Source organism: Lacerta agilis, chromosome 3 (genome assembly GCF_009819535.1).
Source record: "Lacerta agilis isolate rLacAgi1 chromosome 3, rLacAgi1.pri, whole genome shotgun sequence".
Taxonomy (NCBI): Eukaryota; Metazoa; Chordata; class Lepidosauria; order Squamata; family Lacertidae; genus Lacerta; species Lacerta agilis.
In genome coordinates this window covers 63,806,368-63,821,186 of record NC_046314.1, presented here as the reverse complement: position 1 = coordinate 63,821,186, position 14,819 = coordinate 63,806,368, and the positions used below count along the sequence as shown (strand labels likewise).

Below are 14,819 nucleotides of genomic sequence, written 5' to 3'. Positions count from 1 at the left end.
ATTTCTTTTTCTCTTTCTCTTTTTGCTTCCGAGACCAACATGTCTTAGTCTCTTCACGAGACTCTGCAACATTTTTAGGGCATATCCAGATGCTGCAGATCTTTGTCTCAGAAATGTTGTAATTCCCTAGAGAGATAGGCAATACGTTTGTCCTCATAGTAATGCTATTGTGACTGACATTCTAAGATTGTTCTACTGCTGTCATGTTGCACAGTGGCGAAAACTCAGTAACATTGAAAAAGGAATCAGTTCAGTGAAAAAGTGCATGCTTTATCCCAGGGATAGCCAATATGGTGCCCTTCAGTTGCTGGACTACAACCATCAGTCCCAGCCAGCATAACCAAGGATCTGGCATGATGGGAGCTGTAGTCTCAAGAGGGAACCACATTGGCTACCCTGCTTTATATGCATAAGGCCCTTGGTTCAATCCCTCTGTGTTTTCCAGTAGAACTTTTGACTGAGACTTGTCTGAAATGCTGGAGAGCTGCTACCAGTTAGGTTACACAATACTAAGAAAGATGGAACAATAGTGCAACTTGACATATTCCTTAAATGTTTATGAATTCTGAACTACTTTTTAAAAGCACTCTGTATTATGATAAGAATTTGGTGGTGCTAGTGGTTCTGGGCATGTCCACAGATCCTGACTCTTCCCTGCGCTCATTTTAAAACACCACTACAGTATCATGTTTTAGTAGAGATGTACAATTGCTTATATACCCCACACATAACTTATTATTATTTTATTTCTTTATAAGATTTCTTACCAGCCCTTCACCATAAGGCCCCAAACACAGCCTTCCAGCCATGTATTGTGACCTGTCAGGGAAAGTGGAAAAAAGGATGGAAGACAGGAATGAGAAAAGAGAATGTCTGAGGTGTACTAAAATTTAATGCATTCAGTCCAAGGCTCTTTATTGGCTTCAACTAGGGCCAGGGCCTTCTCAGTACTGGCCCCGACTTGGTGGAACAGTCTGGCACAAGAGACCAGGGCCCTGCAGGATTTGGCATCTTTCCGCAGGGCCTGCAAGATGGAGCTGTTCCACCTAGCCTCTGGGTTGGTTTCAGTTTAACCCTGATGTTTCGTTCTTTTGGGGTGATTGGTGGGCTACTTAAAAATGAGGCTGAAGTTTAGATTTAGTTTTAAATTGTATTTTAATCTGTATTTTAATGAACTGTTTTATGTTTTTGTTGTGATTTTATTGGTGTTAGCCGCCCTGAGCCTGGTTTGGCGGGGAAGGGCGGGGTATAAATAAAAATTTATAATAATAATAATAATAATAATAATTTTATCTTAATGACATGAATCACTTTGTAACAGAGCATGTTCAAAATACAGAGGTCTGTAGCCAAGGGCTACTCAGAGTAGACCCATTGATATTAATAGACCTAACTTAATAATGTCCAATAATTTTAACTGGCTTCCTCGGAGTATGATTGACGCTGGAAATAACCAAGAGTGGTTTATACTGCCTCTGATGAAGAGTGTGATCTAAACACAGTGGCCTGAATAAATTATACTTTAGTGCACCATTAGAGGTTCTCTCTTCTCATTCCTGTCCTGGAAATTTACTATATATCTTTTACTAATGAGACTCACAATTTGCTTCTTCCTTAAAAAAAACCAAAACCTAAAGGGCATACCAGTATGTGTATGCTGTCATGTGTGTAGGAACATTAGATTAGGTTATCTGACTTTCCATTGTTTTAATGAATTTTTGTTGTTGTTTACTTGTACCCCTCCCATCTGACTGGGTTGCCCCAGCCACTCTGGACAGCTTCCAACAAAATATACAAAACTGCAACAGAACATCACACATTAAAAGCTTCCTGATGCAGGGCTGCCTTCAGTTATATAATAATTTATCTCTTTGGCATCTGATGGGAGGGTGTTCCATAGGCGGGTGCCACTACTGAGAAGGTCCTCTGCCTGGTTCCCTGTATGCTCACTTCTTGCAATAAGGGATCCTCCAGAAGGCCCTCAGAGCTTGACCTCAGTGTCCAAACTGAATGATGGGAATGGAGACACTCCTTCAGGTATACAGGACCAAAGTCGTTTAGGGATTTAAAAGTCAACACCAACACTTTGATTTATGCTCAGAAACGTACTGGGAGCCAATGTAGATCTTTTAGGACTGGTGTTATATGGCCTTGGCAGCTGCTCCCAGTCACCAGTCTAGCAGCCACATTCTGGATTAATGGTATTTCCCAAGTCACTTTCAAATGTAGCCCCACATAGAGCACATTGCAGTAGTCCAAGTGGGAGATAACAATAGCATGTATCACTCTGGGAAGGCAGTGTGCAGGCAGTTAGGGTCTCAGCCTGTGTTCCAGATGAAGCTGGTAGACAGCTGCCCTGGACACAGAGTTGACCTGCACCTCTATGGGCAGCTGTGAGTTCAAAATGACCCTGAGGCTGTGTACCTGGTCCTTTAGTGGCACAGTTACCCCATTCAGGTCCAGGGAGTCCCCCACATCTACCTGCTCCTTGTCCCCCACAAAGTGTACTTCTGTCTTGTCATGATTCAACCTCTATCAGTTAATCGTCACCTATCCTCCAACCGTCTCCAGAAACTCACAAAGGACTTTTACCACCTTCACTGGTTTCAATTTAAATGAGAAGTAGAGCTGGGTATTGTTCACATACTGGTGGACACTCAGGCCAATTCCCCTGATGACCTCTCCCAGCGGTTTCATACAGAAAAAAGCATGGGGGAGAGGATGGAACCCTGAGGCATCCCACAAGTGAACGCCCAGGGGTCCAAACACTCACCTCCCCAACACCATTTTCTGTACACAGACTAGGAGGGAGTGGAACCACTGCATAACAGTGCCTCCAGCTCCCAAACCTCCTAGATGGTCCAGAAGGATACTATGGTGGTATCAAAAGCTGCTGAGAGATCCAGCAAAAAGGTGTATCATGAAGGTGCCAGGTGAACTTCCCTGGGGAGAGCATTCCACAGATGGGGAGCCACTGCAGAAAAGGCCTGTTCTCGTGTTGCCACCCTCCGGACCTATCAAGGTTAGAGGTGATGGAGGTTAACTAAATAATTTCAGAGCAGACAACCTTGTCTGCAGAAGTACTGTGGGAATATCTCCTTATGGCAATTGGGAAAGAACATTTTTTACACTCCTCGTAGCATATTATATTATGATGTCTGCTTTGTTTATGAGTTAGCATTCACTAGTGCAACTCACCTCATATGCCTGATGTGGGAAAGGATGAGGAGGAGCTGAGCCAGTCGCCTATGCTGCTGCTGCATAGAGAGGCCTGATTTGGCCATCAGGTGTATCAAGGTGTCCGTGATTTTATCAAGAACGCGATGGATATGGTCTTTTTCATCCAGTGATTTTAAGCTGCTGGAAAGAAATGTGTAGATACCTATGGAAGAAGGCGAGAGAGAGAGAAAGTGAAGTGACAGCAGGATTCCAACATGTGAACTTTGTTCAATGACAACATATATATCCACACTACAAGTGTAGGTGGTAAACCCTCTTACCTAGGATTTTTAGTCCTTTTTTCCTTTAAAAAAATTAAATTTATTGTGTTTTGTTAAAGCACAGATAAGGCAAGGCAAAGTAATGAACTATACAGACACAGGACCCGGAACAAACCACAACAGACTCAAGTTGTGTTCTATGAATAAACAGAACATATTAAGCACTTTTAACAATTAATTGAAGCTCAGCACCACAGCAGATTGAAATTTTCAAATCCACAAAATGGCTTAGAACCAATGTAAATTTACAGTATTGTTCCATTTTGGCTGACTGAGGCATCAACTGATTATCTCTATCTGATGTTCTCTGATTGAAGCATGAATAGCTGGTCTAAATCAAAAAGAAAAATAGGTGTGGAACTTCCATTAGAAATGATAACCTTTAGGGAAGATTCAAATATTCAGTGAAGGTGACACAAAGTCTTCACACATGAATTCAGTATTCTGTGTAAAGATCTGGCCTCCCCACCCCCAACTCCTATGAAAGGGTCTCATATTAAAACTTATCTCAGAAGGAAGACTGGAGCTAACCTTTGGTCTTAACCTTCCCTCTGAGGTTACAAGCCTTTCATCCTCACCATACACACCAAAAAAAAGGGAAAGAAAAATTAATGTAAACTTTGATTGCTAGATATAAGACAGACAGTCAATTGCCACATGCTCCTCATCCCTTTATCATATCATCAGCATTCTGGCAGTCTGCTTCAAACTTTGCAGCTGGGCTGCTTGGACTGCAAGCCACAACACATTAATTCGAGAAGTTTCCTATTAAAGTCATTTGCACTATTTCACAATATATGAGTAGTTTTGTAGCCAAATTGACAATGCCTAAGTGCTGAGTTTATACTAGTTTTCCCATCCAATTAAATAGGCTTTATAAAAAACAAACAAACCAGGTCCTCAGTTAAACTCAGGAAAACTGGTTATGGGTCTCAAGGTTTGGTGTCAAACTCTCAAATCCTTAGGAAGTTCATTATGCTTAAATCACATGAAAATCCACAGGACAGGTTGGCTGCAACAAATCTAAGATTGCAGTTTTACATTCATGTGCTATTGTAAAATAGTAAGTTTAATGAACTGGATTTTAAGTTCATTATATTCAGTGAGAAAACTTCTGAGTAAAAATATGTACTCATTGTAAGAGCCAACGGTTGCAGTGTAACAGTCAATGTTTCCAGGGCATTCAAGAAAGTGTGACTAATTTTCTTTGGATTGGGGTCCCATAATCCTATCCTATCCTATCCTATCCTATCCTATCCTATCCTATCCTATCCTATCCTACACTACTGCACTCCAAAGAGTGCATGGCTGTAATACTTTTTGCTTGCTTGTTTGTTTCCCCAAAACACAACTTTGTTTTGTAAGTTGAAGGGTTAATTTCATTTCTTCCACAGTGAATCTAGGGGCAGATTCCATTTTTTTTACTAAGCTGATGAAATACTGCTTCTGTCCTTGCAGCAAGAGACACGCTGCTGTCCAAATATCTAGATAAAATTTCACAAATTGGTGTCAATGTCCTATATTTTGCAACTGCAAACACAAACAGAAGGGGAGGGTGAAAACACTACTTTCACTTTAAGCCTTACAAAAAAACAAAGCAAGCATAACTTGTGACCCACCAAATGACACCCATCTCCTCTCCTTCCCAGTGATAGGGCTTATACACTTACCTTTCATCTACTCTCTCCAGGCATGATCCACGCTTTAAAGCTCTGTGTCCAAGCATGGGCGTAGCCAGGATTGTTGTGGGGGTGGGGTAGGCTTTTGTTAGGGGGGGCAGAACCTCATATTTGTATTGATTTGTATTGATTTTTATTTATTTAGGGGGGCAGTTGACCCCTGACCCCCCCTGGCTACGGCCATGTGCCCAAGCACCATTTTTTGCTCTGGAGTTTTCCCTGCAAAAACCCACTCGACTGGAGCAAACAGCAATCCTCAGAAAACCCAAACTGGTTTTTGCTCTGTTGTCCAACAGCATTGCTCTGTTGTCCTCAGCTACAGCTAGAATTGCTATAATACCTTGTGTATATTAATTGTGGCTTTTTTATATCAAAATGAAGCTCCTGCGTATTCTGTTCAGAATGCTGATGCCACAATAATTTGTGCTGTCTGTTGCTTTGACTACAGCAGTTTGTCCTGCAATTCAACCCTCAGAGAATAGCTAATAGGAATAACATGAGATTCAAGAAGAAATATGTAACAAGCTACAGCATCATAAGAAACTAGAATCAAAGCCTCAAATATAAAATGAGGGATGTGTGGCCTGTTATCTGTCCGAACCGAGGAGGAGTTGGTGATCAAAATGGGCAACAAATTGAACACGAGTCAAGAATGTGATATTGTGGAACAAATGGTAAACACCAAAACTACATTTACAGAAATATTGGCTTGCATTCAAAGATAAGTAAACAGAAGTAGGTTTACAGAAAGGAAGCTTCACCCCCCCCCCTCCCCAAGGCATTTGCACTCACACCCTCAAAAGCCTCTGTAGAGGATCTGGCCTCTTCCCTGATTTGAAGCTATTCCACCTTCATCATCTCACATTGTTCTGGAGCTCCCCCCAAACCCTCTGACAAAAATTTGGGGAATGCTGGCAGATGCAGGGGATATGAAACTTCCCATTCACTTGTCCATTCAAGTCTTTGTATCAAAGTCAAGTAAAGCCAACACTATTGAAATCACAGGAGCTTTGCAAAGCAGTCCTGTGTCTCATTTTCTGGTGCAATGCCCAAAGCAGTGATTTTACCTGTAGGTCATGCAATAGTTCAAGGTATGCATGTATCTGACGCATGTCATTGGGGCCTTGCCTCAAGCTTTTGTGAACCCTAGGAAATACTTTTCTGCACTGCTTGCTTATTTCTTTGGCATCCCTGTGGATCTCCAAAATGCTGGGAGGGTGGATTAGCAATCACACATTGTCCAGAGCCTTTCAAACATCTATTGAACCTGGGCAGCTGCCTGAATAGTATCTTATAAGAAGATGCAACAGAAAAATGTTTTATTACCACATCTGCTGGGGAGTATCTGGAGGGAAGTTTGGCTATCAAAAAGATTATGAAATTTTATCAATGTTAACAAACTTTATATTACTGTACATGCTACTTAACGTTGGAACAAGCTTCCAATGGCATATGTAACCCCCCCTCCCCGCAAAAAGGGGCAAGCATATGTCCATGAGTGGAAGACGTGGGTAGGGTTTGCTTGCAGCTCTGAAATTCAATTACTGTGCTGCATGCTAGCATTAAGCTCCTTGTTACTGCCTGAACAACTTTAGCACAAATGTGGATCCATTAAAATTTGTAGTGTTGGTGGGAGAGGGATGCACCCTCACCAACTCCACTGGGCACAAACCTGTGCATACACAGACACACACCTCACACACCTCACAAACACTCACATGCATACATATCGGCACATACGCCCCCCCCCCATGCCATGCATTGCACAAATATGACTGAATGGAGAAGGAACAAACTTTAGCTCCCTTGCCCAACCTATTCAATTAAACACAGTTAATGATGGAGGGGATGTGGCAAATGGAAGACACCTTCCCTTTGCCCATCTTTTCCTCTCTCTCATACAGCACATGCGCATACCCACCACTCTTTTTTTCTCTCTCTCCCCTCCAACCCACTCTCCTTTTACCTTCCCATCCACCTAATTTTCCTATTCATTTTGCCCTTTCCCAGGGTATATATCACTTATTGTGGTGCTGGTGTCTGTCGGCCAAATATAGATGCTAACTGTGTGAATGGAATTAGCATGTCCAGTTTAAAGAGCAGGCATGGATTGGCAAGCAGTACCGAGATTATAACACATGGTTAGGTTAATACTACAATTTTGATAACTATGACTCCCCACAATTTAAACACACACAACACACACACACACTGATTCATTTTTACTTTTGACTTATAACTGTATGGCAACAAGAACAGAAGCAGTAGCAACACTGCATTTGAAATTAGAGCTGACCCCTTAACAAGCATATCTCACTTACCAGAATTGAGTAGGACAATGGATTTAAGGCACACAAATTCTTCCCCCTGGACGTTCATCATTCGAAAGCGGGAAGAAGTGGCCAGCAGCATGTCAAATATTTCCAAAAAACCTTCAACACATTTTCCTTGATTCCTGCAAGAAAAGAACAGAATCTGAGTGGTGCATGTGTGTCTCTGTGTGATTAGCACTCAAAAGGGAGAGCTGAGACATCAACTGAATCTGAGTGTAGAACATGTGAACTGGAGAGAAAACCAGTTGGGGCCCAAGAGTTAGAGATGAAAATTGGCCTGAGAAAGACAATATATTTGCACAAGTGAAGGGAATGAACAACCCACAGGTGAACAGTGATGAGGGCCTACCAGACGAAGAATTCAAAGACTTTATATTTGTAGTGGCTGGAATCCTGGACGTGCAGGAAGTGCTACAATTATAGCTGCATAAAACTAAAGGAGCACTAAATCCTAAACCACTTCAATTGCATGCAATCACTTACTTTTAAGGGTAAAGTACTAAATACAATCCACAGAAACCAAAGAAAGTAATACACGCTATATACACAAACTTGAGAATCATTCTTTCCTCTCATCACTTGGAAAGCAGCTTATTTCTTCATCAGACATTATCCAGATGCTATAATCTAGTTGTCAAATAAAATATGGGTTGTTACCCATATCAAATAACACAGCCTGACCTAAATGCGTGATTTTCTTTACAACTTTCAAACATTTAATTCTTGGGAAAGAGATCATAAACAGGATGCCAATAAGCTTTTATTCTAGTAAGTCATACAGTATATAATTTTTTAAAACTCTTTTAACAGCGGGTTCCCATACAGATTTTCTCAGGAACTGAGTTCATTGGGTATAGAATTACAGCCTGAATTATCTTTTTAGTTATTATTTATTAAATCAGGGCACGTGTTGCGGTGCGACCAGCCACCCGACCCAGTGTTGTGGGGGTAATTGGAAATCATGGCCACAACCCCTGATAGGGCGGTCCCATGTTGCTGGGGTGAAATCTGGCCAATGGGGCGTTGTAAAATACAGCAACGCAGGACCTATTTAAGCCCATGAGAGGCTGCTGAGCTTCCTCTTTGGGGCCTTTCGCATCGGAACACCCACCCACCTCACGGGCTTGCGCTTGACCTTGCTATGTCGTCGTGTGTCGTCTGTCGTTGGGACAGGGGCACAGCAGGAATTTTCCCCACTTGGCTGATTGGCTGGTGCCATTTGGGTTTCGCCTGTCGCGTAGCAATTAGTCACAACTTGTAAGTTGCGGATAGGCTCTGGTTCTGGTGATAGGCGTGGCACGTGATGTGGCCACACCTATGCAAATGCAGGATATTCCGGTACAGGAATCCATGGACTCATTGGTTTGTCGGTCCCCGAAAGGGAACATCAGGACAGCTGATAGGTACCCCTACCAGCAGCTGTCCCTGGTGTTCATCCTTGACTGTCCTATGAACGTGCCTCTGGGACAGTGCTACCTGCAAGGGTGCAGGGAGATAGTCGAACCAGAACCTATGCAACCACTCACTTGGTTGTAATCAATAAAGTTGTGGCCTAAATTCTGCCAAAAACCAAACCAAATATCTGTCTCTTGTGTGAATTTATTTGGGATTTGTTAAAGGTCTAAACACGCAAATTTCTGTACTGTCCTTCATCTGAAGATCACAGGGCAGTTTACAATATAAAAACACAAAAATACACAGCATAATAACAAACTAAAACAATAACTCTCCCTTAGTTTAAAAAGTCATAGATTGTTTAATTAGCCAAAGGCCTGGGAAAATAGGAATATTTTTGCATGTTTTTAATATGGAGTTTAGTATAATTAATGAGCATCCATAAGGCATTGCACCTTTTAAAAACTGGGTCTTTGGTTTTAAATTCAATACTACCTGAAAACTACAGAAAATACCTGTTTTATTTAAGCATCTCTAGGAGGCTGTATGTTTTATAATAATTTCATTCTTTGCCAAAAGGGTAGTATATACAGGAGGGAAATTGTGTGACCTGAAAATCTGAGAGAAGTTTTTCTACCTGACTTCCTTCACACCCACTGAGTTAATTGAGGTGAAATTGCTGCCGCTAGGCTGGAAATTTCATTTTTGTTCTAACTCATAAAACTGTAATATGGGTTAGGCAAGAAGGCAAAGAAGTTCAGTCCATGCCAAAGAGCAGGATCCAATACTGTATTCTCAAATATATCCAGGATTTGTATTAATTCATGCTTGCAATAATGTGATCTTTCTCTAATAGTTTTATAAGTGCTGCTATATAGAAATTTTGATATATGAGGAATTGTGATTTTGAGCTGCAATTATTTCTGCATGCAACCGAGAGCAGTTGCTATAGGGTGTCTGCTAAATTGAGTTAAATGATTGATAGATAGATGATAGACAGATGATAGATAGGGGCTGACAGTTCCATAAATATATTGCAATTGTATATGTACCAGCAGGAAAGCCACTAATAATAACATAATTGAAGTCTCTATCTATACAAATAACAGTGACTACATTTTTATGATCAATTAGAGATTCCTTCCATTCTGCACATAAATACTATTCTTGCAGTACATGACTTAAACTACCTAATATCTAAGAACATATATGTTAGAGGCGAACTAGTGAATGTATTGCACAGGGCAGAAGGTTGCATTTGGATTGCTAAAAGACTGAAATTGTCATATTGACCGATTAGCTGGGGTAAAACGTTAAGATTATTAACAGTCACTTAAAAAGAACATTGCTTCAGCTACCAGTGGAATGGGGTGGGAAGAAGGGGAGACAGAGGGATTTACATGTTCCAATATAATTCAGTCGTTTTGTTTTAATTGCCAGCTGTTGACTGTTCAATCCAGCTTCAGAAACACCTGTGGGGATTTTGGCTTGGCAACAATCATTATATAAACAGACAGCTATGGGTCCCACCCACCTGAAGTATCTTCAGACACTGCCCTATGATCTAAGCCATAAAATCTTAATAAGAAAATCTTATTCACCAATAAAATCTTAATAAGAAAAATGAGCTAAAAACAGAAGTATAAAAGTGTTTGAGTACATTTGAGTAATATATCCAACCACAAACCCCAGCAAATTCTATTGATAGCATTACTTCATATGACTGGAATCAATACATTTCTGAAGATATTCCTTCATCTGTGCCATTTGGTCATGGACACGAGGTCCTGGGTGCAATTGTGATGAATTAGATTGCATGAAATTTATGGATGACTCCCCCTCACACACACCATGCCTTGTGGGGAGGAGAACTGACAAGGAGAGCCTGCTCAACACACACATGTGGAGCTCTATCTGCAAACCTACAGCAGGCTTCTCTCTTGAACCCTTCCTCCCAACACATGGACAGCACAATGATAGGGCTTGCACAATTCTAATTCTGTGCAGCACAATGGCTGAAGGGGATCTTGTGCCTTCTGAGTATCTACAATAGGCATGTCCAAAGTCCGTCCCAGGGGCCTAATCAACCCCGCCGGTGGGTTTAATCTGGCCCCTGTGGGTAAAATCCTAAAAGAAGCTCAACAACTTCAATCCTAAAAAAAGGTCAACAACTTCAATCCTCTTTGAAAAAGGTTTGGACACCCCTGATCTACAGGATTGGGGTAAACATGTTTAGCCTGAGGGTCACATTCCCTTCTGGGCAATCTTTCAAGGGCCACATGCCAGCAGTGTAGGAGGACAGAGGTAAAAGTGTGCAGAGCACAAAGGTAAATTTTACCTTTGATCAGTAGGCTGCTTTTAACACACACTCTCATGCACCCCATTCTCCATTCATTCACCTAGCAAAAATACTTGGGGTGCCCAGTGGGGCCAGTGAGCAGTGGGGCCTGGGGAGAGTCCCATTGACCAGATGGAAAGGCATAGAAAGTCACTTTTGAAACCAGGCTTGAGGTTCCTGGCCTCTCATATATATGCATACATGCCTACCAAACTTGTCAAGCAAAGTGAATGCAGACCACTGTGGGATGGCAAATCCCTTTGTCACATGCTCAGAGAGGTGGAAATTTTGCCCAGTTTGGTGCCCTGAGACTTTTTGTTATATAAAAGTAAATGGAAGTATTTTAAGTGTGTGGTTGGAAAGGTTTTACCAAGAGTCTGCTTCCAAGAAGGGATGATTAAAAGCAATTATTTACGACTGCTGCTTAGCCTTCTAAGCGAATATCCAAATATGCAGTCAGCACTTCAGCAAAGAACATTTTTCAAAGACTGAGGCCAGTCTGTAGAATAATTCATCGTTTTGGAAGTGGTTTCCTCTGCTGAGGCACTGGTAAAAGGTTTCTATTTGAGTTCTCTGGTTGTAGCTTGTTCTAGAAATAGCAAAGGATTAGCTGCACAATATTATTTGAAGGATAGCCACCCTGTTTCATCTCTGTGTTAATGTGAGAAGCACCAAAATCCCCCCTCCTCTAAAATCAGTTCTAATGTTTTATGCTACTTATTTTTTCTTTACCATAGACTGGCTCAGCTATGAAGTAATATCAGAATGACTTTAGCTGTAGTGATAGGGAAGAAGATTGATTGAGTTTGCATTTAAAAATTAATCTACCTAATTTGCACTTTCTAATATGCAAACCAAAACATAGTCACCTTTTGAAATTCACACTTCTCTGAATTTTGCAATGCAGTTTTCCACCAATGTGTATAAAAATGTACACACCATGGTGAACCATGCACACAAATGCATATATTAGTGAAAATAACACACCAAAATGCATCACATTAGAAGAACCTGTTTTGCAAAAATGTGCATTTTAAGCAAAATTGCATACAAAAACAAAAAATATTGCACTAAAATGCTGATGAATTTTCAGAAGACTTGTTTAAAAATAGCAAACTGATGAGAAAATGTGGAGAACAAAGATTGAAAAAATGAGAAACAAATGGATATTCACTCATCTCTACATGGTAGCATGTGGTTTTATCTTGATTCGTGCATTAAGAAGTAATAGTCTGGATTATTGTTGTTGTTCAGATATGAGGAGCTTCATTAATGAATATAATAACTCTATCTCCCACATTAACAATGTGCCATAGAGTTTTCAGCATCACAAAAAGGAAACAGAGTCTGACACTAAAATCCTATGCAACTTTTAAAAATGTAAAGGACCCCTGACAGATAAGTCCAGTCGCAAACGATTCTGGGGTTGTGGCACTCATCTCAGTTTACAGGCCGAGGGAGCCGGTGTTTGTCCGCAGACAGTTTTTCTGGGTCATGTGGCCAGCATGCCTAAGCCACTTCTGGCGCAAGAGAACACCGAAACCAGAGCAGCGCATGGAAACACCATTTACCTTCCCGCCAGAGTGGTGCCTATTTATCTACTTGCACTTTTTGGTGTGTTTTCGAACTGCTAGGTTGGCAGGAGCTGGGACAGAGCAACGGGAGCTCACCCCGTCGTGGGGATTTGAACCGCCGACCTTCTGATCAGCAAGCCCAAGAGGCTCAGTGGTTTAGACCACAGTGCCACCCGTGTCTCTATATGTAACCTTTACTAGAGTATCATTGCCACTGAATTCAGTAGAAAACAGAAATTTGTCTTACCACTAATTTCTGTTTGAAGATGCTGCTGGAGAACATTCCTGATGGGGATGATGCCTCCGGCTGGAAGGACCAAGCAGGGTTCACTGAAGCCTCTTGCCTCCTTTCCAGACAGAGGAGTCAACCCTCTCTCCAGACCAACTGGCAGAGCAGACAATTCCTTAGCCCCTAAACAATCATCCAAATGGAGCCGCATCCTTATCAAGAACACCCACCAGCATTTGGCAAACTTACATATGAGCAAATATGCTTCAGCTTGTGCTAGGAGAAATTAATGGTGTAGCAAAAGCTAACAACTAAACTATCACTTGTTACTGATATCCCAAATTCAAAGCTAAAACTCTATCCATGTGCAACCTTAGCTTTCATAATAGATGTGAATATAAATACATAGCACCGGGTTTAACTAACTGCTCTATTTTGTTTGTGATTATAGAACAACAAAATGCCTACTATTTAGTTTTATATATAAGAGACCCAGTTGACAGGGAAGGAAGTCTTATCAAATGGTTAAAGGAGTCTAGATAGCAGTTTATCCACTGGCTGCATAATCTATCGCTGTATCAGAAGTGTTGAGAAGGGGGGGGGGAGTAAATTGTGAGGTCTTTTGCATTATAGGATTTTGTCTGGGCTGTGTTGAGGAATGAACTCACAAGAAATGGGAGATAGCCTGATTTATTTCTGAGACAGCATGAATTCAGTATAAAAACAAAACTTGAGCCCTCTGCATTCCTTTACACTCTCTCCCACCTTCCAATCCTTGATCTCCAAGAAACCCCTTCCTTATAAATACTTCGGATCTCTGGTTGGTGATTGCTGTGGTGCACTAGTGGGAAAGATGAAAATGTGTCCCAGGGCCAGTGTCAATGGTCAGTATCACCTGGAGGCCCGTAACCAGCTCCTCCTCTTCACCATTCACTTGCTACTCACTTTAGTCCAGAAAATGGTGGTGGTGAGAAGGGGATGCAAAAGAAACCACTGCCCATTGAGGGTACCTTTCCCAAGAGGCTTTGGTTCCAAACCCTTTGGTTTTGGAACTACTGGCCTCTCCAACCACTGTCAGGGCTGGAGTTTCAGGTAGCTTATTGTAAGCGTTGTTGCTTTACTCCCAGCAGGAAGGCTGAATAGAAGCATTCCAGAACATAATGTCTTAATGGCTTTACCGAGGTCTACTGTAATTGCCAGCAACCTTTGGGAAAACAACAGTTCCTAAAGGCTACTAGGTTTTCTTTGAGTTGAGCAGTTTGAGACTCTGGAGCTCATATCTCAGTCCAGATCTGGTGGACCTCAATGTCATATCTTATACTGTTCCGACCTTACTAATACACCACACTTCACCACCATCCTCTCGTTCACACACATTTGCACAAACTCACACATGGACAGGTAACACAATATGACTCTCACACATAAAGCACAATCCCATCCCATACATAAAGCCCCGATCCAAATACACAGTAGATGGCATCCCAGCTGAAAATGGCAAAAGACATTCCTAGCCACAGAGATCATTTCGGCCTCTAATTGCAATTATATATCAAGGAATACCCCAAGCTATGTACCTGCTCCTTCATATGGAGTGCAGCCCCCTCCAGAACAGGTAATTGGTCTATCTTCCAGATATGGAGCCACATACCCTCAAAGCTTCTGTCTTCCCAAGATTCAAGCTTAAGTCCACTGGCCTTCATCCAGAATACCCAACCTCTCCTAATTCAGGCATTATGGAGAAATAGAGCTGTGTGTCTTTAGAATACTG

At 41.6% G+C, this 14,819-nt stretch overlaps 1 protein-coding gene across 8 annotated transcripts in view; it reads right to left on the bottom strand.

The window, feature by feature from the left end:
* Positions 1–14,819, bottom strand: part of ESR1 (estrogen receptor 1) — a 199,501-nt gene that overhangs the window by 1,172 nt on the left and 183,510 nt on the right. For 6 of the 8 annotated variants that reach the window (XM_033144012.1, XM_033144014.1, XM_033144017.1 and 3 more), the window contains 2 exons: positions 7,501–7,634; positions 3,199–3,382 (listed from right to left, as the gene is read on the bottom strand). In XM_033144012.1, coding sequence (XP_032999903.1) covers positions 3,199–3,382; positions 7,501–7,634 — 318 coding nt within the window. Of the gene's footprint in view, positions 1–13; positions 127–767; positions 820–3,198; positions 3,383–7,500; positions 7,635–14,819 lie in introns of those variants that run through there. The other 2 variants (XM_033144018.1, XM_033144019.1) reach the window with 2 other exon arrangements.